This window comes from Patagioenas fasciata, chromosome 19 (assembly GCF_037038585.1).
Source record: "Patagioenas fasciata isolate bPatFas1 chromosome 19, bPatFas1.hap1, whole genome shotgun sequence".
In the NCBI taxonomy this organism is placed as follows: Eukaryota; Metazoa; Chordata; class Aves; order Columbiformes; family Columbidae; genus Patagioenas; species Patagioenas fasciata.
Window position 1 is genome coordinate 6361353 of NC_092538.1, and position 25731 is coordinate 6387083.

General features: G+C 46.8%; 1 protein-coding gene across 4 annotated transcripts in view; it reads left to right on the forward strand.

Moving 5' to 3' along the window:
• CAMKK1 (calcium/calmodulin dependent protein kinase kinase 1) overlaps nt 1–25726 on the forward strand; it is a 78358-nt gene extending 52632 nt beyond the window's left edge. For 3 of the 4 annotated variants that reach the window (XM_065852939.2, XM_071816854.1, XM_065852940.2), the window contains exons 8-17: nt 200–221; nt 2024–2112; nt 9868–10067; nt 10767–10820; nt 11496–11569; nt 15569–15656; nt 16117–16245; nt 17055–17158; nt 21822–21869; nt 24228–25726. In XM_065852939.2, the coding sequence (XP_065709011.1) occupies nt 200–221; nt 2024–2112; nt 9868–10067; nt 10767–10820; nt 11496–11569; nt 15569–15656; nt 16117–16245; nt 17055–17158; nt 21822–21869; nt 24228–24300 (881 nt within the window). In that variant the 3' untranslated portion in view covers nt 24301–25726. The remainder of the gene's footprint in view (nt 1–199; nt 222–2023; nt 2113–9867; nt 10068–10766; nt 10821–11495; nt 11570–15568; nt 15657–16116; nt 16246–17054; nt 17159–21821; nt 21870–24227) is intronic. The other variant, XM_065852941.2, reaches the window with a different exon arrangement.
• The last annotated feature ends 5 nt before the right edge of the window (nt 25727–25731 follow it).

Genomic DNA, 25731 nt, shown 5'->3' on the forward strand with positions numbered 1-25731 from the left:
TTGTCTTTGAAGAGATGAATATTTTCATTTTGCCTCCCCTGGTGCCCTGGTCCTGGGGAGGAAAGAGAAGTGAGTTGGAAGTAAGTTGATTTTGCAGGTATGGGAATAGATGTGGTTTTGTAGGTGATAAAAAAAAAAAATAAAATAAGCCCTGTCCTCTCTTCTGGCTCATTCATAGTTTGATTTTCTTTTCTTGCAGTGTTTGACCTCCTGAGGAAAGGGTAAGTAGCCCTTCTGGGATCCCTTATGTTGAAATTTTTGGTGTTCATCATTAATTTCCCAGGAATGATGTGATGGAAGGGAATGGACTCAGAGGACATGTCCTGGTGCCTGGCTTTGATCTGGAAAACAAATTTGATGATGCCCGTTCCCCATCAGGTGTTTGGAAGAAAAGGTTTAAATAGGAATGCTCTGCTGGGATAGCAGCCACATTGTGGCTTCCTTTGGCACAAGGGGTCTGTGGTTGCATTAGCATTGACTTGCCAGCCACTGTTTTATTTTGCCCGTAGTGCTAACGTATTGCAGGAGGCTGTTTTTTTCCTGCATTTTTCTGTAGTAAAAGCGATAAGATGGTGGGAGTCTCCTCACTGCTTTTTGCTACATCTGTGCTGATTCTGCAGCTCTGCAGAGTTGCGGTGAGGTCAGGAGAGCTGTGCCCAATGCTGGGGAGATTCCCAAAAGGCCTATTTCTCTCTCTGGCCCCATGAACAAGTCTCTTGCAGGCCACCAGCTCCAGCAGGTTGCTGATGACTATCCTGTAGGAGAGGGGCAGAAAAAAGCTTCTGTGGCCAGGGCCAGAGAACCTGCAGCTTGGCCGAGCACAGCCTGCCTGCCTCTAGCAGGAGGCAATTAGACTCCATTAGCGGCTCTGCCAGTCCTGCCGCTCACATTATTTTCTCCCTGGTTTCATCAGGAAAAAAAAATGTGCAGGAAGAGGGAGTGGAGGCAGTGGCAGAAAAATGCAAATGGGAGATGAAGGTCATTGATCAAATGGGCAGCAAGGGAGAAGAGAGCAATGCTGCAGGAAGCATTTGCTGCTGGGTGCTGAAAGGAAGAGCCACAGAGCCTGGCTGTGGTGAGGGGCTTTTCTCTGACGGGCTTTGACTTGCAGGGATGCTGTCTTGGGAATGCTCACTTAAATCCAGCTTGAGTCAGTGGGTGTTTTGTCCAAATGCAAGGTCAAGCTGCCAAGCACAAGCAGGATTAACCCCCAGTGCAGTGAAGTCCTTAGCTCCTGCCATTCATCTGCTGGGGAACAGAAGATGCTGACAAGCTCTTACAGCCTCTTTGCCCTCAGCTTTCAGCAGCACAGGCAGAAGAGGGGCTTTTAGCAGATACTGTGCAGCTCTCAGCATTGGTGGCACACAAAGGAGAGGAGAAGCTGACCAGGTAACCTTGGCTGTTTAGGGCTGAATGGCTGAGTTCTGGTGGTGGCTGAACCCTGAAGAGCAAAATAGGTTTTCAGAGCAGTTAAGCACAATGCACTGGAAATGTTTCCACTTAACCTTTCAGCCAATGGTTCCTGTCTAAGTTCTGCCTTGTTTAACTAGCTGCACGCTGGCGTTGCTTCAGGACTGAGCCCCAGCAGGTGTGACGTCCAGTACACAACAACAGACACTCTGTCCCCACTGCTGCCTGGTACGTCCTGGCGATGCTGGTGCTCACAGCCATGAGCAGCTTTAGCAAGAAACAAAAGGCCAGATCCAGTTTTGTTCTTTCACTACACTTATGCTGTTGGGACTCCTGGTGAATTAAGCGTTTGCCCTGTTTTGTGCAGGCAGCAGCAGTTAATCCTGGTGTTGGTGATGGCTCCATAGCTCGCTCTGGCACTGCAAAGCATCTCATCACCGCTATCCCACCTTGCTAGCCTAGGTGTCACTATGTCCAGAAAGGACAGCTGCACCTCTGTCCTGTGTCACAGCAACCAAAACCTTCTGAGAGCCTGACCCTTGATGATGGAGACATATGGATGGAGAACCCTACATTCTGCAAAGTACTGAGTTACTCTCCTTACTCCCAACAGACCTGTCATGGAGGTACCAAGTGACCAGCCCTTCAGCGAGGAGCAGGCTCGGCTCTACTTCCGAGACATCGTCTTGGGCATCGAGTACTGTGAGTACCCCCAGTGCTGACGGCAGCTTTGCAGAGCGCATGTTGGCCTCCTGCTTGGCACGGGAGAAACCTCTCGAGTCTGCTGGGCTTGGTCAAGCGAGCAAGGTCCCCTTGGTTTGCATGGAACAAGGGTTGGCAGTTGGTGCTGGTCCTCCTCAGCTCAGCTTTACCCAGATGCTGGGAGCAGGCATCCCTTAGGACCGTATGAAAATAGTGGCTTCCTTTTGAATTCTGTTTATCTCGTTTTGGAGAGCATCTTTGAAGGCAATGGCAGGGCCAGAAAATGAGTGTTTGCAGTGGCACAGACTGAGCCAACCTTCCAGGGAGGTGGTGATTCAAGTGTGTCTACAGGTTTCCTGCTTGTAGCCTGATTGTCATCACCTTTTTTTTAGGAAGTCATCTGCAAGTGTGACTGAGATTCTGTATGCTGCTGGCATAACAGTTCCTGCTCAGAGAAAACTTCAAGTTTAGTCAAAAAGAAAGTGTGGGTAGTCCTAGGCAGAGGGAGTGAAACAGGGGAATAAATTATAGGATGCCCAAGCACTCCCAGCAAGAGGGTGCTTTATTTTGGGCTATTGAGTAACCACTTATTTTATTAGCAAATGAAAGTTAAAAATGGTGTTCTCCCAGAACTGCTGGGTAAATGCATGGCAATTATTATGTAATTACAGAGGAAAAGTGCACCGTTTGTGCACACTGAAGGAAAAGTGTTGCCAGGCAATCTAGAGATTGCAAGGTAATTTTAATGTAAGCATACATAATTGTTATGTAATTTGGGAGGCTCAATAGCCATGCAGCTGCTTGAAGCTCGCAGTCATCACAGCAGCAAATGCATCATGTTGGTTGGGTTTTATTAAATTAGAAGTTGCAAGCTGGATTCCTGTGGGAACCCGCAAGGTGTTAATCCAGGCTGGTGCTGCCCTCGGTGCAAATGGTACCTGGTGGGTGGGAAGGGGCCGCAGGGGCCAAGGTGATGGGAAGTGTGAGCTGACCTCTTGAACCTGCCTCTGTTTCTAATTTAAGATCTGAAGGCTGGGGAGGTCTGTCCCTAGTAGCGTATCCCTTCCTCTGGCCCTCCAACTGCTGGAAAATGTTTTGAGCTCAAGTGTAGTAATATTACTAGTTCATGTGTTCTGTTTTCGTATGCCTGTTTAGACCTGGGCTCTGTTGGGTGGACTGTCAGGAGTTATTTAAGCATGTGCAAACTTTAATTCCCATCCTGGTGAAATGAGCCCTACAAAGGAAAGTGGTTTTGCTCCCACTTGCAGGATTTCCCCAGTACTGATGGCATCACACACAACCTCCTGAACTGGGAAGGCAGGTTGTCTGTGTGGTTTAAGTACGCTGGAGTGGTAGTTTCAGAATGTACTTAAGTGCTTTAGATGGAAAAGTTTTGCTGGATTACTTGTGTCATTAACTAAAGCATGTGTTTAAGCATCTCTGAATTGGAGATATGTGCAATTACCTCCCTTTCCACTTGTAACTTCCCTGTAGTAGTGCTTATCTGGGGTTATTTAAGCCTTGGTCTCCCTTCTAGTAGGGCAAACGTGGCTTTCCTGGATAGCAAATAGTTTCTGAAGGGGTTAGCAGCTGCAGCTGGGAGATGAGTACAGTACTGCCGCAGAGCTGGGCATCAGTCTGGGCTATCTCGCAGGGGGACCCACCAGCTGTGTCTTTGATGGACAAAGACATATTCTGCTGTTTTTCTTTGGATATCCTAGGTACGGTGATACCTGAAGAAGGGTTTTACTTCTTGAAGGCACTAGAATTTCCTTCTGGGTTGACTCAGTGCTGACTTGTATTTAATAACTGTACAGTAAATGGGTTTGCTGAGTGAAGGTGTATTTGGTGTCATGCCAGCTTGCTTTGGCAGATGAACAGTGGAAACCAGTACCAGGTGAAGTGTATAACAGGGAGGATTTTCTTCGAGTGTCAGGCTGCTGTCTGCTGGCCAGAAGTGTTTTCCTTACTGTGAGCACATGTTTGGTTCAACGCAAGAAGCAGGTACCTGAAACTCTTCTCCAGTGGCAGGAGACATACGTGGGAGCCGCAGGAGAGGTGCGAGGGAGAAGCGTCCTCATCAAAAGGTACAACCAGGCAGGTGTCCCAGTGTGGTTTTAGGATTGAGACTCAAGGAGCTTCATTTAGTAAAAGCCTAAGTAAAGCACAGCAATAAGCAAACAAGGTCTGTCTAAGCAGGTGGCCTGGCTGTGACACTAGCCAGGAGCAGACACTTAGCACAGAACACGCACGCAAGCTCGACCCAGGGGAAAGCCCTGCTGACTCGCACAGCCGCGATGAAGCACAGCAGCTGTCCCTTCTGCTGTGTAGCTGCAAGCTCAATATTTTATCCAGCTCATGAGAAGCTGAAATGGTTGCTGTCAGTGTGGCTGAAAGGAAGAAAAAACATTATTTCCTGCACTCTGTAGAAAACGCACAATTTCCTGCCTTTGAGTGTGTCTAGGGAGACTAAGGTTTGCAATTCTGGTCCCCTCTGCTTGTCTCGTCTGAGCTGTTGGGTTGAAGAGGTCATGACGTGCAGCTAAAGCTGTTGGGAAGTCACCTATCCAGCAGCAGTTCTCTGCAGGGCACCTGTACAAATGCCTGCGATGCTCCGGAGCCCTGCGTGCTAAGCCTGGAGCAATAACAAAGTGCCTGATGTGCAGATCAAATCTGGCTTTTCTGAGATAAGACTTAATCTACTTGATCATTGATATAAGAGTGTAATTTCCATTATCTTAAAAGGAAATTTAAGCAAATAAATCAACAGCTGAGTCAACACAGGCTTGTCTCTTCTGAAGAATATCTACTGTAATGTGAGCCTGGGGTAGGTGTGCTGAAGCATCAGTGTAGATGGGTTTGATCTGCTTTGGCTCTTGGCAAAGGTGAGTTCCTGAGACCTCACGTTGGTGTGGGCTGGCTGAGCTGGGACATGAGTTCATAATGGAGCTGCTGCGTGCTCTGCTGGGACTGCCAGTGAGCTACTGATCCATCTGTACCCCCATTCCTGTGTGGGGAAATGGGGACTTGCTCCCTCTGCTCTTGCCTCTGCAAGTTCAGAGCCCCTCAAAACTGAACCTGGAGAGGTGAGGGCTCTGCACCGCAACTACAGCTACAAGGTGCTGGGTGTTATAAATGACACTACCAGGAGAGGGGCTGCCTTGTGTTTTATCACATGCAGACAAGCTCTGTATAGATTACTAAAAACCCAAACCAAGAGAAAAACACACACCTTTCATGTAGCTGTAAGTGTTGCTGATACAAAATGAATGAGGACTTTATACAAGAGTGAGAGTAGTTAGCTGGTGGAGCAGATAGATGTACTAGAGCCTCTGAAGAAAGATCAGGCAGTTTGATTGTTGTGGTTTGATGCAGTTAAGTGGTTGTGCTCGGGGTCAGACGCAGCCTGTGGCACAGACTGTGCAGGTATTTTGACAGTACTTGCTGCATGTGTCCTGCTCCCTGCTTTCTCAGGGGTCCCTTGAACACTGACATGTGTGTGGCCATGGCAGGAGGCTCTGCACATCCTCTGGGACTGGTGACATCCGATGTGCTCACGTGGGCTGGAGAACAGGTGTGGAAGGACAGCCAGAATGCAGGGAGCACAAATGGAAGCTGAACTGTTCCAAAGGGCCGGGCGGTGCTGTGTGTTGGGATCTCCCTTTGTAAAACCTGAGCTTAAGCAAGTGGCAGAGGTTTGGATGCAGCAAGAAAGCAGCGAAAGAGTGAACATAGCTGCAAAAATTGGAGCTATAATAGGATCCTTGTCCCAGGTGAGCATTGGGGGCAGGTGTTCTCCCTGCACAACCCGCTGCATCTGTGTACTCTGGGTGTTTCTCAGTGGAGCATTGCAGACACGTACAGAGGTTTGCTTCAAAGAGCAGTTTCTCTTTTAAGCTCTGGATGGAGGTGCAGCAGTTTCCTTGGGAGGGTGTTGAATAATTTCTTTGCTACGGGGGTGATGTGAGAATAATACTAAGCAGACTGCAGTAGCACCATATGGATTGCTTTTGTCCTTGAATGGGAGTGGGATTCTGTTTTTAATCAAGTGTAATTCAGCATCAGCCTCAGTAAATAGCAGAATGTGTCAGACCATTGGAAAGTTTTATATGTATAATTTCTAAATAAGCTTTTAGCAAGTTTGTATTAAGCTGCTGGAGCTCTAAGGTTTCCAGAAGGAAATGCAGTGAAAAGCATCTTTTTTTAAAAGGACCAAGGAACAAGTCTCTCTTTTTCTAGCACTTCTACCTCTGCTCCCTCTTGGTTTTCACTGGCTGTTTATCTCAGCAGTCAGTTCTGAGATGTTTGCTGCTGAATGAGAAGAAAAGCCAATTTGGTTTCTGAATAGCCTGTGGTATCTGGAAATGAGGAGCATTTGTGAAATGAGTTGTATGTTGTGAAGGAAGCTGGCTTGTCCCACCGGAGGCAGCCAAGGGACTGAACACATCACCCACTGGCTCTTCACAGAAATGACGTTCAGTGTATACCAAAGCGGTGTATTAATGGTCACGTTTTGTGACCTGGAAGTACAAACTGGCTGCTTGTTGCCTGGATACTCAGGGTGAAATTAGAGGGTTAATTTGTGCTAGTGATTAACAGATTGTGGTTGTCACCTGCTCCCCTTGGGTGGCTCCATGGGTTGTCTCCTCCTTGAGCTGTTGTCCCTTCCGTACAGCCATTAGCAGTCTGGAAGGTATCATTAGTGCTAGGTTTTTATTTCTGAGATGCTTAGCTCTTCCTCTGGAGTTCTGTGGGGATAACACCATCTTTTCCTCTGCGTGTTGTGCTGGAAATGCAGATCACGCTGGTTTAACAAGTATCTTTCCTTCAAGAGAGCTCTGTCCCCGGGCTTCTTGCGCAGCGTGTGGCAGTGATGCCCGTGTCACTGCAGGCACATCCCACCGCTTGGCCACTCAGCCTTTGGCCAGCCATGCGGAACTAATTGTTCCCAGCCCTTCTCCCTGCAAAGCATTGTCTACAAGAGATCTGGACGTGCTGCGGACGTTGGTGGGTTGGGAAGTTTTTCTGAACTTAGTGGGGTTGATGTCCTGCAGGTGAGTGATCCTGCCTCCTTTCTGCAGCTCTCAAAACAACCAGGTTTTTAATATTGCCTACAAGCGGACTTGGGAATAATTTTGAGGGAATCTTTTACTCTTCTTGCTGCAGTCCTGTATTGTATGGAGCTGTACCAGCAGCAAGGCAGAGTGCAGGAGAGGATAAGCCCATGCATTTTGGAGCCTGATTTAGGTAGCTGTGCAGGGGAGGATGCTCACAGCAGCTGGCAGACCAGGACTTTAAGAATTATGTTTCTTTAGAGCAGAAAAGGGATTTCAGGTTGCCTTCATCAGGTTAGCAGCTCCTCACCAAATAATTTCTTTTGCTCTTACAAATTTTATAGCTGTGATGGAGCCTTGTTCATTTACACCCAATTGGTGCTGAGGGCACAATTCCCGTCCCACATCCTTCTCCCTTCGTGGCTGTTGCCTCTGCAGAAGGCAGCTAGACAGGGAAGAGGATGTGCAGATAGCGTAAGCCTTACTTGTGCTCATTTTCTTCTCTTGAGCAGTCAAGGTCAGATGCTGTCACAGTCCCCAACACTCACATCAAGTACATGGATGTTCTGGTCTGGGAAGCACCAATGTTCATTGACCCTAGTGTTTGACTTTGATTTTTGCAAAGGATGTGTTTCTTATTTCTTTGTTCAACATTCACGTTGTTCCTGTGTCTTACAGCCGGACCCGCTGGGTACCAGGCTGAGATGGGCACTGAACAAACAGAGCATCTGCCAAACAGCCTGCGTTTTTCCTTTACTTTTATTAGATTGTGCAAAGGCAGGGAACATATTTTACAAGATAAATAGTTACTTGATATGGGAATTGGTTTGTGGTTTTGTTTTCTGGGCGTGTTCTTTTGTTTTGTTTTACTTTCCTGTATGGAAGAAATAATAGAAAGCCTAGAGTACCTGCTTGCCTAGTGTAACTACCTCAGTTTTCAGCTCCAGGGATGTAATTGTACAGCACACATATATTTGTGGCCTGTATTCTCTTTAGAGGCATTGGCAATCTTAGCCCTGTGGTATCAGGCATGATACCAGATACCTGTGTGAAAGGCAGCTCATCATCTCCTGAAGGGAAACTTCACTCCCCCCTTGTTTTTGGTTTTTCTTTTGTTTTTCTCTCTCCCTGTATTACCATAATGAAATGCCAACTTGCCACCAGCTTTACTGCACAGCAGATGTCTCCTCATAATTACTGTTGTTGCAGGGTTTTTTGTGTTTATCCTGCCTGTCTAGCTGGACTGTTACAGTGCTGACTGGCTCACATCACAGCGTGGCCACACACTTGCTGCACATCTGGACAAGGATGCAAATGCCAGAGTTCTCCTTTGAGTTTTTGTCTGCTGGGTCTCCAGATCAGCTTTTTAGTGTGCCAAGGACAGCGTCCCTCAGCAGTGCCTCAAACTAAGGAGAGGTCCTTGCAGAAAAAGTGTCTGCAAGTGTGACTTACCCTTCCCAGGGTCGGGTAGAGCAGAAGTTACATGAGATTTGTTCATTCTTGGTCCTAAAACACAAGCTGGGTTGTTCCATAAAGCAGGCTGCTTTTGCGGCAATGTGTTGACCAGGTTTGTAAAGCAGGAAGGGGTTGGACCAGCATTTTCCCTCACCCAATTGTGTGTTTTCTAGAAGATACGAAAAGTGTTCATGGGGAGGTGTAAAACCAAACATGCTCTGTTTGCAAGAAGGAAATGTGAAAATGGTGGTTGGGTTGGGGGAGGAGGGAGGATGAGAGGTCCTATTGCCCTGGCAAGGGCGGTGAAGACTTAAAGGATTTTCTCTCCTGTTCAGGAAAGTCTGTTGGGGTTTCTACAGTCGTGTTTTGGGGATCGGTTTGTGTTCTGGAAGTTTTTATTTTCAAATTTGTTTTCCAAGTTCCTAAGAAGACAGCCACCTTACTACAACCCCCTTTCACTCACTTGTCCAGAAATGCTTTTCTTGCAGTTGCAATATCGCTTCCTAGATAGCCTGTAATGGGTGGGATTTTTCGTTGGTGGTGTTTTCAGTGCATTTCAGCCTTCAAGCTCTTTGCAAGGGCTTCTTTCATTTTGGATGTACAGCAATTCAGCTGGTGCCTGTAGTTGTCCGCGTGGAGCTGGGACAGAGCTGGAGCTGGTGATTACTGCATGGTCAGAGTTGGAAATACTCACTGATTTCTGAGCTCTTGGCCTGCCTGGGTGCTTGGTTGCTAGCTGTTTTGTTTCACCTAATATCTCCTTTTGGCCTGTTTCATTCTGCCTGTGATTCTGTCCCTTTTGATTAGCTTTGTGGCACTGCAGTTTCAAAGTAAACAAATTAGAAATGAATCTCTTTATTTGGATCCCACAAACCTTTAATACAGCAAGCTGCCCAACCCATCAGCTGGTCTGATGAGGCCAAACAAATCCCCAGGACTTAAGCAATTTCCTTCTCTAACAGCTCTGCTCTGTCCTACTGGTTAGGCTCTTTCTGGGTTCATGTCTGTTCTTTGCATAATTACTGCTGACAGATGTATTTCAGAGTGTTGTGCTCTATACATCCCAGTGAGGTACTGAAAAGGAATGGCTATAGGAAATGACACTTCTGCTGCATTATATTGCATATCCAGCAGCAACCTTGAGTGGGATGCCTGAGCTTGCACCTTTATTTTCATCCTTCTGGAAAGGTTTTCTCTGGATGGGTTTTTTTCTGTATCAGACCATGCTCCTAATTTTTCTTTTCAGTGCACTACCAGAAGATCATTCACCGGGACATCAAGCCTTCCAACTTGCTCTTAGGAGATGATGGGCATGTCAAAATTGCTGATTTTGGAGTCAGCAATCAATTTGAAGGGAACGATGCTCAGCTTTCCAGCACGGCAGGGACACCAGCCTTCATGGCACCAGAGGCCATTTCAGACACTGGCAAAAGTTTCAGTGGAAAGGTATGTCTTTGCTCACAGCCTTTTAGGACAAAGGGCATGAAGGGCAGCACCGCACCCACATCCTTTGCGTGTTGCACACTCAGGGATTATGGTGCAAATTTGGATTGTTATTAAGTTAAACTGAAGCTCTAATTGTTTGTTCAGTCCAGGCAAAACTCACATAGGTTGTCCTGTGTGAGCAGACAGGCTTTGCTGCAGAACTCTGCCCGAACACGAGCTGGTGTTAAAGCCCTTTCCCTGCACAAAGGGAAGGGAGAAAACTCCCAATATCCTTCCAAAATAATAAAGAGGCATGGGGACTGCTGGACACCAATGTTGTCTTGATCCCCTGAAATCGAGGAGCACTGTGAAGCACTGTATTGCAGGGATAGGGTCAAGTGTGGGGTGTTTTTTCGCATGAGAAAAGACTTTTAAGGTTCAACTCTTTGATGTTCAGCCCTGAATGGTATCATCTCCTGTGAGAAGAGGCTGCTTGCTGGTCACTGCATTCCATAGCAAGGACAAGGGTGGCAGCATCTGGCCCAGCACAGTCCTCATTCCCCAGGCATGATACAGGAGACTTTAGGAGCTCAACTTTAGAGAGACTCTGCACAATGTTAAATGCATATGAATAATGTCCTGAGAATCAGTGGGAAAATCCAGCTTGTTCAGATCATCTCTGGTACATCTCATTTACTGTCTGTGTATGGTTTCTTTCAGGCGCTTGACGTGTGGGCCATGGGAATCACCCTGTACTGCTTTGTTTACGGGAAGGTAAGTTGCCTTTCAGACGCTGGAGCCCTGCGTGAGGGTGTCTGCCCCCCTGGCTTTTGACTCATGCCTTTCCAAATGAAGGCAAATATTAGAAACAAAGACCTACCTTCTGCAAGCTCCTGTTTTCCCAAATCACCCTGCGGATGAGAGGGGACTGACATTGTGATCTGTGGAAAGGATGGCTTCTAGAGTTGACCCCTTTACTCAGACTAGTTGTTTGCTGCTCTGGGTTTTGTAGCACATCAATAACACTACCAACAGTTTGCCAGGGAGTTATCCAAATTGCCTGCATTCAGAACAAGCCAGGTGGAGCACGGAGAGAGGCAGAGGTTTGATCCCAAGGCACTGCAACACCTCAGCAATCCAGATTACAGAAAGCTCTGTCTGCGAGAGCTGAACTGGGCCGGATGGAGACCGCTTTAGCAGAGCCAGCTCAGTGCTCTGTCATGGATTTTTTCCCTCTCCTATGGCCAGAAGCCCCTCATCCTGCCCATGCTCTCGCAGGGTGAGCAGTACAGCAGGTACCTGCACTGTGAGATTTTTTTGTTTGAGATTCTTGATTTCTATCTCAGTGTAGAATCAGGAGAGTGCAAACAGAGTGTACTGTTGGAATGACAAATGTCTAAGCAGTGCTAGGACCTCTGACAACTGGAAAATCTTTTGTTTGCTTTACAGTGCCCTTTTATAGATGAATATATCCTGGGTCTTCATAACAGGATCAAGAACAAACCTGTAGAGTTCCCAGAAGAGTAAGTAAACTTTACTCAGCTACTGTAAAATAAAGTTCAGCTTTCATTGTTACTGTGCAGCACAAATGCCGGTAGGTCACCACACTGGGACAGATAAGGGTAGGTGAGGTTCTTTGTGTTCTCCTGGGCCCTTCACCTGGGCTTTGTGCAGATATTGTTATTGAAGCTTTACAGCTGCCTCTACTGCTCCTGGGTCTGTGTTGAGCTGACAGGGACTAAAGGAGATAGCTCCTGAACTCTTTGGGAGAGGAGGTGTTTCAGTGTGGGTCTGGGGAGTTCTGCCCCAGCTACTTGACCCTGGAGATGCTGGAAACATGGCTTGGTTGGGGTTTTGTGTTTCTCCAATGCAGTAGCCACCAGAGTGATTCAATGTATTAGTTTTCAAAAGCAATGTGGTTTATAGACCTTGGTCTCAGTCTAAGCAAGCACATGCCACTTCCACAGACTTTATCTTGGAGCTGGGAGAAGTGCCGCATGGAAGGAGGCTTGTCCTGAGATACTCAACCACAGCTTGGTGCATCCCCACTCCTCTGCCTCCTCCAACACTCTCCAGGAAAATAATTTACCCATTTGATATTGAGAGGCTGCTCCACACCCTGCTTTAGTCAGAGAAGGGAACACCTGTCGGCCACAGTCAGAGCTGCGTGCTGGAGACTGCTGGGCTGTGTTGGGTGGGATGGCCGGCTGCATTTTCCTTCCCAAATCAGCACAGTAGTCGAGAGAGAATTTTTTTTTTACCTTCTTGACCCCTCACTCTAATGAAAACATAGAGATAAAATGACTTGATTTAAAACGAACATGAATAAATTAAAACTCTAAAGGAAGGCACGTCTGCTATTAGAAAGGGAGGGATTGTTGTCAGGCAGCCCATGATACATGTGTATCCACCATCTATTACATGATCTTTTTTGTGAGATGCTCACTGAATTTTCAGACACCTACAGTGAAGGGCTGGGCCTCTGCCTTGGCAGTCCCAGGCTTCCTTCTGAGTCTGCAGAGAGCAATGCATGCTCAGCCTGTCCGGTTTTAGACGTCTGCTCTAGACAGGGTGACTCAGGCTCCACAAGATGCATTAATCACCTCTCCGTGGACTGAAGCTGCTGCAGAGAGCTCAGGTGGAGCCAGCTCTGCTTGGCTGGTGGAGTCCACACCAAGGACCACATGGATTTGTGGCCACACGGTCAGGGCACTTGTTAGATGGCAAACATAGGGCCTAGTCATGGGTATGGAGCGATGCTGATGAGGTTTTGCAGCTCATCAGGCTTCAGGCATTAAGGGCACAGAGGCTGGTTGTGCCACATCACCGTGTTCTCACCAGTTGTGCTCTGCGGACGGGTAGGACTTTGTCTTGACAGCTCCACAGGGAAAAAAGAAAATTGTTTGTTTTTCTGGCATGGTCTCTCTGCTCACTTGGGTCCTGGCGAGATGCCCACCTACTCTCCGCCATCATATATTTGGGTTAGCAGTCGGCTCACAAGTGACTGTTCCCATCTGTCTCTGCAGCAAGTTATTAATATTTAATGGGCTGGCTGGCTTGTGCTAAGAACCTTTTCTTCATTCAGACATTTCCTTCAGTGATAATTTGGCTGCACTATTTAGTTAGATTTCTCAGTGACCTGCTCTCCCCATCTAAAAAAATCTGCATCCCTCATTAGGTTGTTGGAGAAGCAGAGTTACTGGGTGTTGACAGCTGTCTAAGCTACATCTATTTGTTAGATAAAGGCAGTAACAGAGACACACATAAAGCTGGAATTCACTGGATTGGATCCACCCTGACCTCCCACAGAATTAGCACCTCGCTACAGTTAGGAATATTTTGGTTTCAATTTATTTCACCATGGCTACAAAAGACACAATCCTGTTTGCAGACAGTCCATGGCAACTCATTGCCTGTTTCCTGACAACCTTAGGACAGAGATGGAGCTGATTGTACCGGCGTCTTTGTCCCTTCCCTTCCCTTAGAGACGCTGGGATAAATATTTATTGCTCTGGAGTTCTCATTCATGTCAATGAGTCCTTGTCATGACACAAGGTAAATGGGGTTACCTCACACCCTGATGGTCCTGGCATGACTAAAAAGCAAACTGGAGAGGCGTCCAGACGTGTTACAGGAACCAAAAGCTCTGTGTAGTCTCCTCCTGGAGAAGATCTGAGTCCAGGACAATGTTCTCTGACCTGCAGGCACTCTGTAAAATGATCTGTGGTGCTGGCAACCGTGCCAAATGGGTGCTGAGCTTGGTGATGCTTGACATTTTCCTGAGAGCTGTTACAGGGCTGTGACTCTGAGAAATTCCAGATAGCGCAGGATTTTCGGATGAAAAATGCTGCCGGGTACAGCAAGCGCCCTGGCAGAATGAAGAGAAGGAAAAACAGGGCAATGTGGTCTGTCACCTGGCCATAACCCCTGTGATGCTTTGTGACCCTGTTTGAAAGGCTTTTCCTTATGGCATTAATCCTGTCTTGGGTTGAAATCAATCTGGTGCTCAGAAATGTTAGGTGATTTATATATTCTATTTCTTGTATTTTAAATAAAACCATTGTCAGTTTGGCACAGATCTGATGTTAAGTATTTCAAAAACACCATCTCACCTGCTTCTCACTGTGGTCCTACCATGAGATTCTGTTTATTCTGACTTGCAAAATGCACTGTCGCTCCCTGCAGCTGTTCCTCTGTGCTGGGAGCTCATCCCAAGAGCAGAACAATTCTTCCCATTTCCACCCAAAAATGTCACCTGAAGTGCAGCCTGGGCAGTGAGAAGCCTCTGAGGACTCGTCCTGCCCTTGCCTGTGAACTGCAGACCCTTGTTGTAACTCTGAAAGCGTTCAGACTTTAAACCAAACCCCCTTTCTGCCCCTTCCCACTGAACGAGCAGTGTTTTCTGTTGGTTATTTGTTAAAGATCTGATAACCAAAGTCCACATATTCATAAATTATTAAACAGCAGCTCTGTTTTTATCAGAATAAAATATCCCTTACTGTGATATGGTCTTCATTTAGGCTTACGATAGTTTATTCCCTCCTCTGCTTGGTGGGGTGCAGAGCAGGTAAGCACATACCTTGTCCTTATCAGTGTTTTCAGTCTGAACTCCAGCCCTGCTGGGAGTGACATTTTATGCTGCCAAATTCCATCACCATGCAGAAACGCAGCTCCTCAGAAGCCATTTGTGATAAAGACTTTTAACTGCCTGATACAATTCTATCATATGCTGGCATTTTATTTCAGTAGCACTTTGATCATACAGTCAAGTGTGTTCTAAAGATGTTGCCTGCATCACTAGCAATGAAAGTCATTGAAGCCTTTGGACTGGAGGAACAGACAGCATGACCAGGGGCACTGTATGAATAGAGTGGCTTTTGGGTTTGGGCACTCTAGCATTTAGATCTTGGAAATAGTGTTAAAACATTAGATCTATTTCTCTTAGTTGCATCTGTCCATTCCCTCCTTTTGTTACCCCAAGCCCAAGCTATACAGGTAGGAAATACTGAGTAACTGAACTGGCTGCCCTCTGTGTTCAGGGAAGCAATTTAATTAATGCAGCCTGTTTGCTTAGCTGGGAACTTGAATGTGGAATGAGGATATTTGTCCAGTACATGGTTACTCCTGATGCAGGTTTGGCAGATCAAGTTGTGCCCTTCTTGCGTCAGAGTTCAACTCCAGGTCTGCTCTTGATAACACTTTGTTGTCCTAGAATCTGTCCTCTGAAGTTCCCCTGTGATGTGCTGTTTTTAAAAATGTCCTTAAATCCATTCACCTGATCCCTTGTCTTGCATTTTGAGAGTATGCTTTGTGTCAGTGGGCAGAACAGGATAACCAAACCACATAGCAATGACTGAGAACCAACCAGACCAACTAGACCTTCTTTTCTCAAGCTGAATGTACAGAGAAAACATCTTCTGAGCAGAGCAGATTCTCTACCAAGTAACCCCAGTGGGGACTATGCATGCCTTGAACACTTAAAATTCCCTTGTTAATTGTACACTGCTCTTTTCTTTACTCAGAGCACAGATAAGTGAAGAGCTCAAGGAGCTGATCCTACGTATGCTTGATAAAAATCCAGAAACAAGGATAACAGTCCCTGAAATTAAGGTAAACTGGACATGGGTATTATGGTCTTTTGTCTCACCTGATTTTCTTGTTCCTTTGGTCCCTTCTAATGAGGCAGATCTGTTCCCGGTGTTTGTTTCGGGTGCTTTCGCTGGCACACAGCCTCAGAAATGGAGAATGCTCATTTTGCAGCATGTGTAACAGCTCTGTCACTGCTGCTTGCTTGGGAATATTGACAAAAGCTTTCTTGTTTACTTATTTAAATTAAAATTACTCAAGAACTGGCTTATCCTCAGCAAATCCCTGAGAGAACCAACATTGTCACAGTGACTGCGGTGCTGTCAGCGTTGAACCTGTGTTCCAGGGGCTGGCAGTGGTTGGAGCAGTGCCCACAGCTTGCCCTGTAATCAGCCCCGTGCCCCTATTTCTGTCTCATCACCAACATCGTAGCGTTCTGCTGTAGAAGGGAGAGCTACAGCTGCCTCTGTTCCTCCCCATGCAGGTGCATCCGTGGCTAACCAGGGGTGGCGAGGAGCCGCTGCCACTGGAGGAAGAGCACTGTTCTGTGGTGGAGGTGACGGAGGAGGAGGTGAAGAACTCGGTGAAGACAATCCCAAGCTTGCCAGCTGTGGTATGTATGAACCACAACCGCATCCTCTGCGCGGGTCAAGGGCTGATTTTTTGCTGAAGCTCTCAGCTGGTGAAGGAGGTTTGGAGAGGGTACACATGTGCTCCTAGCAGGAGAAACCTGGCCTTTCAACCCAGTGTGAATTTTCTGTGTGTTGAGTACCATGGCAGCCTGACTCTGCAGGGTCTGTCCCTGTGAGCAGTCCTGTTCACATCTGACTGCTCTCATCAAAGCCATAGGGTCACACCCTCAAAGTGGCTGGTATCAAACATCCCAGCACAACAGCGGCATCCCAAGTGTGTTTTGTTTTATTAATCTCAAGGTTGCAAGATGTGGATCCTCAAACTGAAGGCTCTAAACCTGGAGGTGACCTGGCCAGAGGAGCAGGGAAAGAACATCTGCCACAGAGTAGATACTGGTGCTTGCCTGCCAGCCTTGAGGGACCACAAGTGGGTGTTTGGGGCTCCCTTGGCAGTTTGTGTGTAGCCGGCAGCACTCCTCGGGCAGTGCCAACCTGGAGGGTGGCCCAGGAGAGCTCTGGTGCCTCCTTCTCCTGGGCTTGGACCACCGGGAGCAGCAGGTGGTGGTCAGCAGCATCTGCTTTGCCTCTTGCCAGCAATGGTGCGTCCAGGGGTCTGAGCTCGCTGCCTGGAAGTCACATAGCTGTTCTGTGGGTTCCTTTAGTTCACGCTGTAGCTGAAATGCTGTTAAATGTCTGCTGAATTATTAAAGCAGCTGTTGTTAGACTCCTTTGAACTAGCTTCAGGGAGTCAATCCTGCTGTTCTCACTGGTCTGTTTTTCTTCCTTGAAGATCCTGGTGAAGGCCATGCTCAGAAAACGCTCCTTTGGAAATCCGTTTGAGGTTCAGACCAGGCGGGAGGAGAGGTCCATGTCTGCCCCAGGGAACTTATTGATGTACGTATATACGGCTTTCCCTGGCTCTGCTGCACATGCAGAGTAAAGGTGTGTGGGACGGTGAAGGAAGCAGTTTGTAAATCTTTCCATAGCAGTTAAGGACCAAACTCCTTTCTAAGTCAAATACTGAGGCTAAAATCTGTCTCAAGTCCTCTAGGGTTAACCTACAATGCAGCCTAAATGCTCTTTTTATAGGTGCAATTGCCTTTGTAATGTGGGTTTGGCCTAAACACATGTAAGTTCCTAAACCTGGGTCTGGTTTTTAACCTCCTAGTTTATAATACACTCTTATCAAAGATCTGTTAGAGATTGGTGAACTAAAATAAGTTTAATTAGAGTTTAGTCTAGATATGTGTTGGAGGATTTAATTCTTCTCTTCTTTTTATGGACAACAAAAAAAGGTGCCAGATGAGCAGTTTGCCTGTTTTATAAACTCCAAATGAGATTATGTGGTTTGTCTGTGGAGACGCATGGGCAGACTGTGGAGAACACTTTGACATTGCACTTTGATTTGAAAAACCATATGGTATTTTTTCATGCTGCCAGTTATGCAATAGCAGAACACATTTCAACGGGATATTTTGGAGACTGGATGTAAATGGCTATATCGGGATGGAAAAGGGAGCAGATAATGAATATTAGATTCATAAAAAAAATTTAAATACAATTATCTGGATGTAAAGGGGTGGAGACTAATCTGTCCTTTACTTGGTTCTTACCTTTTCTCCCTCATTTTTGTTACTGATCCCCTTCGGAGCCAGGATTCTGGGACATCAGTCCAGTGAGGAGCAGCTGGACCATTAACCATGACCTGGGACCATTATGTTCATGTTCTCACCCCACAGGATCTGCAAGGCTGTGGTTCACAACAAAGCTGCCTTGTCCTAGAATCATTCTTTTCCACCCCAAATCCCAGTACCGTGCCTGGCAGACTCCCACGAGGCTGAGCTGAGAGTCTCACTGCACCTTTGAGAATGCAAATAGCAGAGTCGCGCTCTCTCTTGCAGGCATGCGGGGATTTAAGGGCTCAGCTCAATTAAGGATGATAATGCTTTAGGGCACCACTGGGTATCAGAGACTTCAATAAAGACTTTGCCGTTGAGTCTGGGACCAGGTAATGTCAGAGAGCAGTTTAGCAGTTAAACAGCCCAAACCTGAGCCCGGCTGTGGGGACACCTCTGCAGAGCGTGGCAGACACGGCTCCTTCACCAGCTCAGCACAAGGGATTTGTCCTCATTTGTTTCCCTTGGCTCATTGCCTTCCAAATTAGTTATTGCTAATTTGACACACATCCCTGCCTGTATCTTCGCTATCATTCCTGGTCACTGCATGGCATCGCTCTGAGATGGGAGAACTTTTACTACATTTGAAATAAAACTTATTGCATGCTTCCTGCTGTCCAGGACAGCTAATTTGGAACAAGGTGAATTTTCTTCTTTTCAAGCTCTACCTGAATTGATATTTTGAGGTGGTCTTGCTGCTTCAGTACCCTGGGCCTGTTTCCAAAAGGGACCTGTTCCCTTCCACCTTCATCTGAGATGCTTGGAAGCCACTGACTAACCGGCTGGTGGGGAAACTCCCTGACCCTCACACTGGGGCTGGTTCCTGTCTGGAGCCGGGCACTTTATTATCTGCTCACAAGAAGTAAAGTTTGATCTAATGTAATTGTGAAGCTCCTAGTTAGCCACATTATCACTGTCTAATCCCTTTAAAAATCTTTTTAGGCTTTCAAGATGAGCTGTAAGCCTCCATTTTTACTTTTGTCTCCTTTCTAAAGTTGCGAGTCAAATTCCTAGTTTAAACAAAACCAGTGTCTTTCCCTGTCTCCACTCATTTCGGCCTCATGTTTCTATTCTATGTTTACGTTCAGGCCCTTTGTGTGGGACTATACTAAAAGGTTTTTGAAAACCTTGTGTGATTTCCACTGTTGTGCTGCTGTGTCCAGTGCCTTTGGTTTACAAGAACAGGTCAGATCAGGGATTTGCTGTGCTCATGCTGGGCTGACCTCTGCCCAGCAGTGTAAGCACTTAGAAATGTCCAAAAAAACCCTGAATGGTCTTTGAATTTGCCATTTCTCCACTGCACTAACCCCTGCACTTAATTTCTCGGTCTCATGCCATCAGTGCCAATTTTGGGCAGTAGTAACTGATGTTATCCTGAATTAATTCGTGCACAACTGGAGCTTTGAGAACCCATCTTGAAACCCTTCTGTTTAAAAGAAAGACATTGTTGAAAGGGCTTTGCCAAAGTGTCATGTATTAAACACTACAGCAGAGATTTGTTTTTTTTGAGAAATGTGGATTATTATTTCAAACTTTGAAAAATGCTTGACTGGTTGAATATCATGAATAATAGATTTGTTGAATCTAATGACTTGGATTTTAAATGAACCAAGCCTAAATGGGAGTGTTTGTTGGTCAGTGAGTTATGTCTTGATTACAGTGTCATTTCCACAGGGACAAACAGAACTAGACACTAAGCCCATGCAGTTCTTAATTCATAGCAGGTTGTTCTGCAGTAAAACCACCCTTAATACACGCCTAAAATATAACATGAGTGCAAACATTATGAATCGTGCTATATTAGCTAAAATAAGTTTTCAATGAGTCTGCACGACTATAATTTTCTAGACTCTAGCAGGAACAGATGATATTGGTGTAGCATGAAGGCTTTGCAGAGTTCTTGCACATCAGGCTCTGTTTCCACCCCTGTGGCTGGACAGGGGACCCCGAAAGTGGGACTTGCCAGAAGGGCAGCGCTGCCCTGTGGTTGCCCGCAAAGGAGCTCAGAGGAAGACAAGCCACAGGTTCCCAAGTAACAAAGCTGCTTCTCTCAGCAACAGGGTCTTTAGAGAGTGGTGAATCACCTCTTGTAATATTGCATCTCGTTCTAGTTAAAGGTAAAAAATAGCCTGTTGTGTTTCTATGCAAGAAAAAAAGAGAAGCAATTAGACAACTCCCGTTTCACATTCGATTTATTTAATTAGGCTGCATGCGAAATTGCCAGAGCCCCGCTCACTGCTGTTTCAAGCATCTTCCATCTGTGCCCATACGGAGTTTGTATTCTGCAGGAAATCCTCTGACAGCTGAGTCTGCTTTCTGGTATTCGATGCCTAATTGATGGTTCTTAAAATGGATCTGTCCTTTAAGCAAATAGGAAGAGAAAGGAGCTGTTTTAACAGCTCCTTCTTTGGGATTTGGAGAGGAGGAAGCTAAATCATGTGGCTGAATCTTAGTTTAATTTCTTGTGCATTACCTGTACACAGTGTGCTGGCTCTGGTCTTGGAAATGCTTGGTGCAGAAGTCTGTGATAGCAGGAGGTTTTTCACATTTGCTGCAGCTTTTGTTCCTTTGGTGGACACCATTAAGACACTGGTGATTTGAAAGAGTTCTTAAATTAGTACTGGGAGGAGAGAAGGCTTTTTTAGCCCTCCTTAGACCTAGAAGAAGCAAATTGCAGGCTATTTTTCTAAAACCCAGCTGTTCAGCACTCACAACTAAGTTCTGGGTTTCTGTTTGCGGTGTTTGCTACATTTCTTCTGCCTGCTCCAGATTTCTTCTAATTGAGTCAGCACTGGCTTCACCACGTTTTATTACTTTCATTTATTGCAACTACTACCTGTCAAATTAATTGCTGTGTTTTGACAGACTCAATTTACTTTCCTGTTATGGCTGCTGTTGCTGAAATGTAGTTGTCAGCTCCTGTATGGGGGATCAGTCTGGATTTAGAAGGCCTGCCCTGTTTCCAGCCTTCCCAAAAAGAAAGGGCCATGCTGTCCATGTAGGCCAGGCACAAGCAAGCCAGGGAGGAGGAGGTAAAAAAGTGGCATATCCGTGTCTCAAAGTAGAAACAGCTTCTCCCAAAGCAGCAGAGAGGTGCCTGCCTCGAGGGGGCTTTGTGCTGAGAAAGCCCCAGGGCTCGGTGCCATAGGGCTGCTCAAAACTAGGCTGCAGAGATCCCTCCAGGGCAGCCAGGTTTACAGCATCATCTTTGATAAAGGAATGGCTGCAGGCTGGGTTTAGATTTGGCAACTGTTTCCATTAAAGCAGCTCCCTTGGTCTCTGCTAGTGCTTGGTGTCTGTTCCTCCAGTCCCAAGAAGATTTTAGGTAGGTAACACACAGATGCTGCCAGAACAGAGTCAAACCCAACCAAAATCCACATTGATTTGCACTGTGAAGAGAGAACTGTGCGTCTCATGGGAAGAGCCAAGCCCCACAGTGCAGGTAGGTATCTCCTTAGTCTAACTAAGGACCAAGGCACCTGCTGTGGCTCAGGATTTTCCAGTGGCAAAGACCTGCTGGACCCTGTGGTGGTGGCCCCAGGCTGGTGTAGCCCTGCCTGTGATGGTGACACCACTGTGATAGGGCACAAAACCCCCAGAGATGCCAAATTACATGGTCCAGGAAAACACAGCTGGATATCAGGAGTGTGCTGGGAGCCATCCAGAGCTTTCCATAGCCATAGGGGCTGGAGTGGGTTTGTGCTAGTGCCACCAGTGCCCACCCTCACCTGTCCTTTGGGCTGCAAGTAAACATGACTGATGCTCCATTCTCCATTTCACTCTGTTCGCTGGCTCATTAGGTACAGAAATACAAGCTCCTTTGCCTGCTGCCATCATCTTCATGATCATTTTCTTCCTTTGTCTTGTTGTTTTGCTCTCAGGGACAGGCTCTTCTTAAACACATCTGTATATTTGCATCCGTCTTTAAGGTAATTCAGTGTTTGTGTCTCCCCTGGGTGCTGTAGAAACATGTGTCCTCTCCTCAGCCTGCGTGATTTGTGTGATAGTCAGAGCATTCGGCTCCATCCTTCCTTCCTGTAAGAGCAATTTTACTGCAGTAATTCTGTGTGTGTGACACTAACGTCTATGTATGCTTTTTTAAATTTTTATTTGTGGTTCTTTGGCATTTCTGCCTTCTTTGGAGAGGGAGGGGACAAAAAAAACCAACAGCTAGGTTTTAGCAAGAGCTGCTGGTCAGCCCCACATTGGCAAGAGGAATAGCTACAGAATTTGGGAAAGGCTGAGGCTGGAATTTGGAACTGGGGCTCAGGTTTAATGTTTAGTGGTTATGCAAAAGAAATAGAGCCATCTCTGCTCTGGCTGCTCCACCGTTCCCCTGAGCTTCTGTCTCTGATGCTGCGATGAGAGACCAGGGAACGACCACCCGCTTCTCGATACCTTCGGGAGCAGCTCCACCGCTCCGGGGACACTGGCTGCCTCGGTTTGCTACTCCGAGATGGGTGGATGAGCAAGAGCTGGGATGCTGCCTGTTCCTGGTGAGGAGGGGTTTGCAGAGATTCTCCAAAAACAGCTAGGAGGAGGCAGGCAGAGGAGGATGGGGACTGATGTGGCAGTGGCAGTGACGGTGCCGCTGCCGGCTGCTACATTTTTCGTAGAGAACTCCCTAATGAGGAACAGCCCTTTTTCTTTCAAGACACATTTCAGGAGTGACTGCACAGCCCAGCCATGGTCAGTTTTCCCCCAAAGTTTGCCCATGTCCTCAGTGAAGAGGAAGGGGACATCACCAGCCAGGTTATTGGTATTTAACAGAGATTCAGCGGGGGAATTAAGCACTTGCCAGGAGTGTGTGTGTGTATATGCTGTGATTCAGCTCTTTGTAGGTTGTCCCATTCCATCCCTGCCCTGCCCTTCAGAGGGAAGTGCTGCGAGGCTCCTTCCTTGCTGGACACAAAACACTGTAAATACTCGGTGGCTGTGATCTTCCTGCAGGTAACAGCAGTATGGTCTCCTGGATAATTGCACAGGTCAGGCTTCGCTCACCTGGGGTTTAAAAACTGTAGCAGAAATACAGTCTTATTTCTTAAAAAGAGTTATTTAATGGAGATTTGTGTTCAGCCTCAGGCCTCACAGCACGAGCCCTGTGCAGACTGCTGGGTGCTGATGCCTTGATCTCAGCTGTGGTGTGTGCAACTCGAATTTAGCTGATATTCACCACTATGCACAGCGATCACATCAGCCTGTGTTGTTTTGAACCCTTCCCACACTGGTGCAAGGGGCTGGGAGAGGCAGAACCTGCTCGGGGCAGGGGGGGAGCACTGAACACACCCTGGGCATGGAGCAGGCTGTGCCAGGCAGCTGCGGCGGGAGCTGAGCTGTGCTGGAGACAGGAGCCTCTGCTCCTGCGCAGGGGGATAAATCATCTAAAGAGGGTGATGACAGGCACCAAAGATGGGGCCATTCCTCAGCCTCCCCTGCAGGGAAATGGTTCACGCTCTGGGTTCAAGGTCAAATATATCACAGGGCTTTGCTGGAGCAGAGGCAGAAGGAGATGTGATTTTAATAATTTCTGGTTTCTTTGAAAATTGATGCAGCCCTATCTGTGCTTTCAGTGTTGTTCCCAGCCAGACAATAACCCCAAATCCCCACTTCGCAAACGCTGTGTGCTCCACACACGTCCAGCAGCGCTGACTCTCTGCTGCCGCGTTGCCTTGTCCATGCAAACTGATTGTCCTGTGGCTGGGCTGGCATGAGCGAGGTCGGACACCCTGGGAGATGCAGATCCTCACGGGTAGCATCCTTTACGCTGTGGTTATCTTCCCATCGTCATGGTGGAGAAACAGGTGTTTTAGGTGCACATCATTCATGGGCCTGCTGTAGGTCACTGCCCTGGCTTTGCCAAACCAAGAAGGACAGTGGGTGTCAAGAGGATGGGGCCAGATTCTTTTCAGTGTTGCCCAACAACAGAATAATGGGCAACAGACACAAACTGAAACACAGAAGGTTCTGTTTGAATATGAGGAGAAACTTTACTTTGAGGGTGACGAAGCAGTGGAACAGACTGCTCAGAGTGATTTGGAGTCACCTTCTCTGGAGATATTAAAAAAACAAGCAAGTGTTTAGGAACAAACTGCCCAGCACTGCAGTGCATCGAGCTGGGATATTGCTGAGCTGTTTACATGGCAGCAACACATTGGGCTGGTTCGTGGCTGTTCCCTCTTAGTATTGATGTTGTTGCCCTGCATTGTCTGTGGGGAAAAAAACACCCCCTGCTTTATTTCTTGTATCGCTACGTGTCTATAATCTCTATTTCCTTGCCGTTCGTGTAGAAAACAAGGGAGCAGAGAAGGAGGCAGAGACCCAGAGCTGCCCGACGTGTGCGAAGATGAAGCTACGTCCTGAAGCTGCCCGGCTGTCGCAGGCTGGTTGTTCACGTGCCGCTGCTGTTGTACCCATCGTGGTGTTGCCTGGCACACATCTGCCCTCATTGCCAAGTTTGGGGCCTGCAAAGTAAAGAAAAAATACATATATATATCAAAATGGACCAACCCAGCAAACTCAGAAGGAGGAACAGAGCAGCAGTGAGGAGAAGAGCGAGTCCTCAGCAGCGTGGCCAGCTCGGCCCCAGGGCGGCTGCGTTCCTCATGCGAGGTGTCCGTGTGCCCCTGTGCCTTGCTTTCCACTTGTGCTTCACGTGTGGGCTTTGTAGTTGGGTGTCTTGGCTGATGAATGTGGTTTTATTTGTAACACAGCAAGCCAAATGGTGTCTCCTGGGTTATTTCCCCCAGAGGCTTTTTCCTTGCTTTTTTGCGTTATCCATTTAAATCATCAGGAAAAAAAAAGTACATCAGAGCCAGGCCTTATATCCACAGGACAACTGTTTTATTTAATGCATGGGTAAAGCACTTCTGTATCCCAGGACACATTCAGCTCCTCTTGGAGCTGACAGCAAAATTTCTATGGAAATCAGTTAAATGAGGATGAGATTCATTCTGGAGTGAGCATTGTCACTCTCTATGCCTTTTTTCTTGTATCCCTCAGTTTTGCACGGTGTAAATCCTGCCAGCATCGATGGCTTTAGTCAGGGCAGTGTCATAAAATAGAACTACATGATATTCCCTGTAATGTGCAATGAGGCTTTGAATGTTGTAGAGCTCTGGAGTATTGGAATGTGCTATTACACGGAAAGGCTCAGTGCACCAAGGACATCTGCTCTTCCCAAACATGGGGCTGCACCCATCAGCTGTGCCGGCTCCTATGAGCATGGACATTGCTCACAAAGCTGAAAAGAAGTGGCAGGTTTGGGGCGTATTTTAATTAACGGTGATTTCCTTTCCCTCACTGATCTTTAAAATGATGTACCTGATGCTTTTAAACTTTAATTTCCTGACCCAAACTGGGAGAGTTCCCTTGGGTGGAAAATGTTGGTGGAGGATTTTTAGACTAAGGAAAGCTACAGGCTTTAATTTTTATTTTAAGGCTAATTTTTACGCATGTGCTGATGCTGCTATTTTATCCATAGACTGCTTCTAAACTTGGGATTTAGAAGCTTCATCTCTACAGTTTTACAGCAGGTGAGAGACTGCACTTAAAAGGGCAAATGCAGCTATTTCAATGGCTGTTGACTATATGGACTGTGTGTATAATCAGGAATTTCACTCTTGCACTCAAAGACTAAAAACCAGTGACATCAATCTATCAAAATACATGTCAGTATTTTCTCTTGAGCTTTATGGGGTCTGAACATGCCCCTGGGAAGCCAATGGGATTGGATTCTTATTTTATAGTACTTAAATAAAGGACACTATTAAATTTGGTTCCTACATAATCATC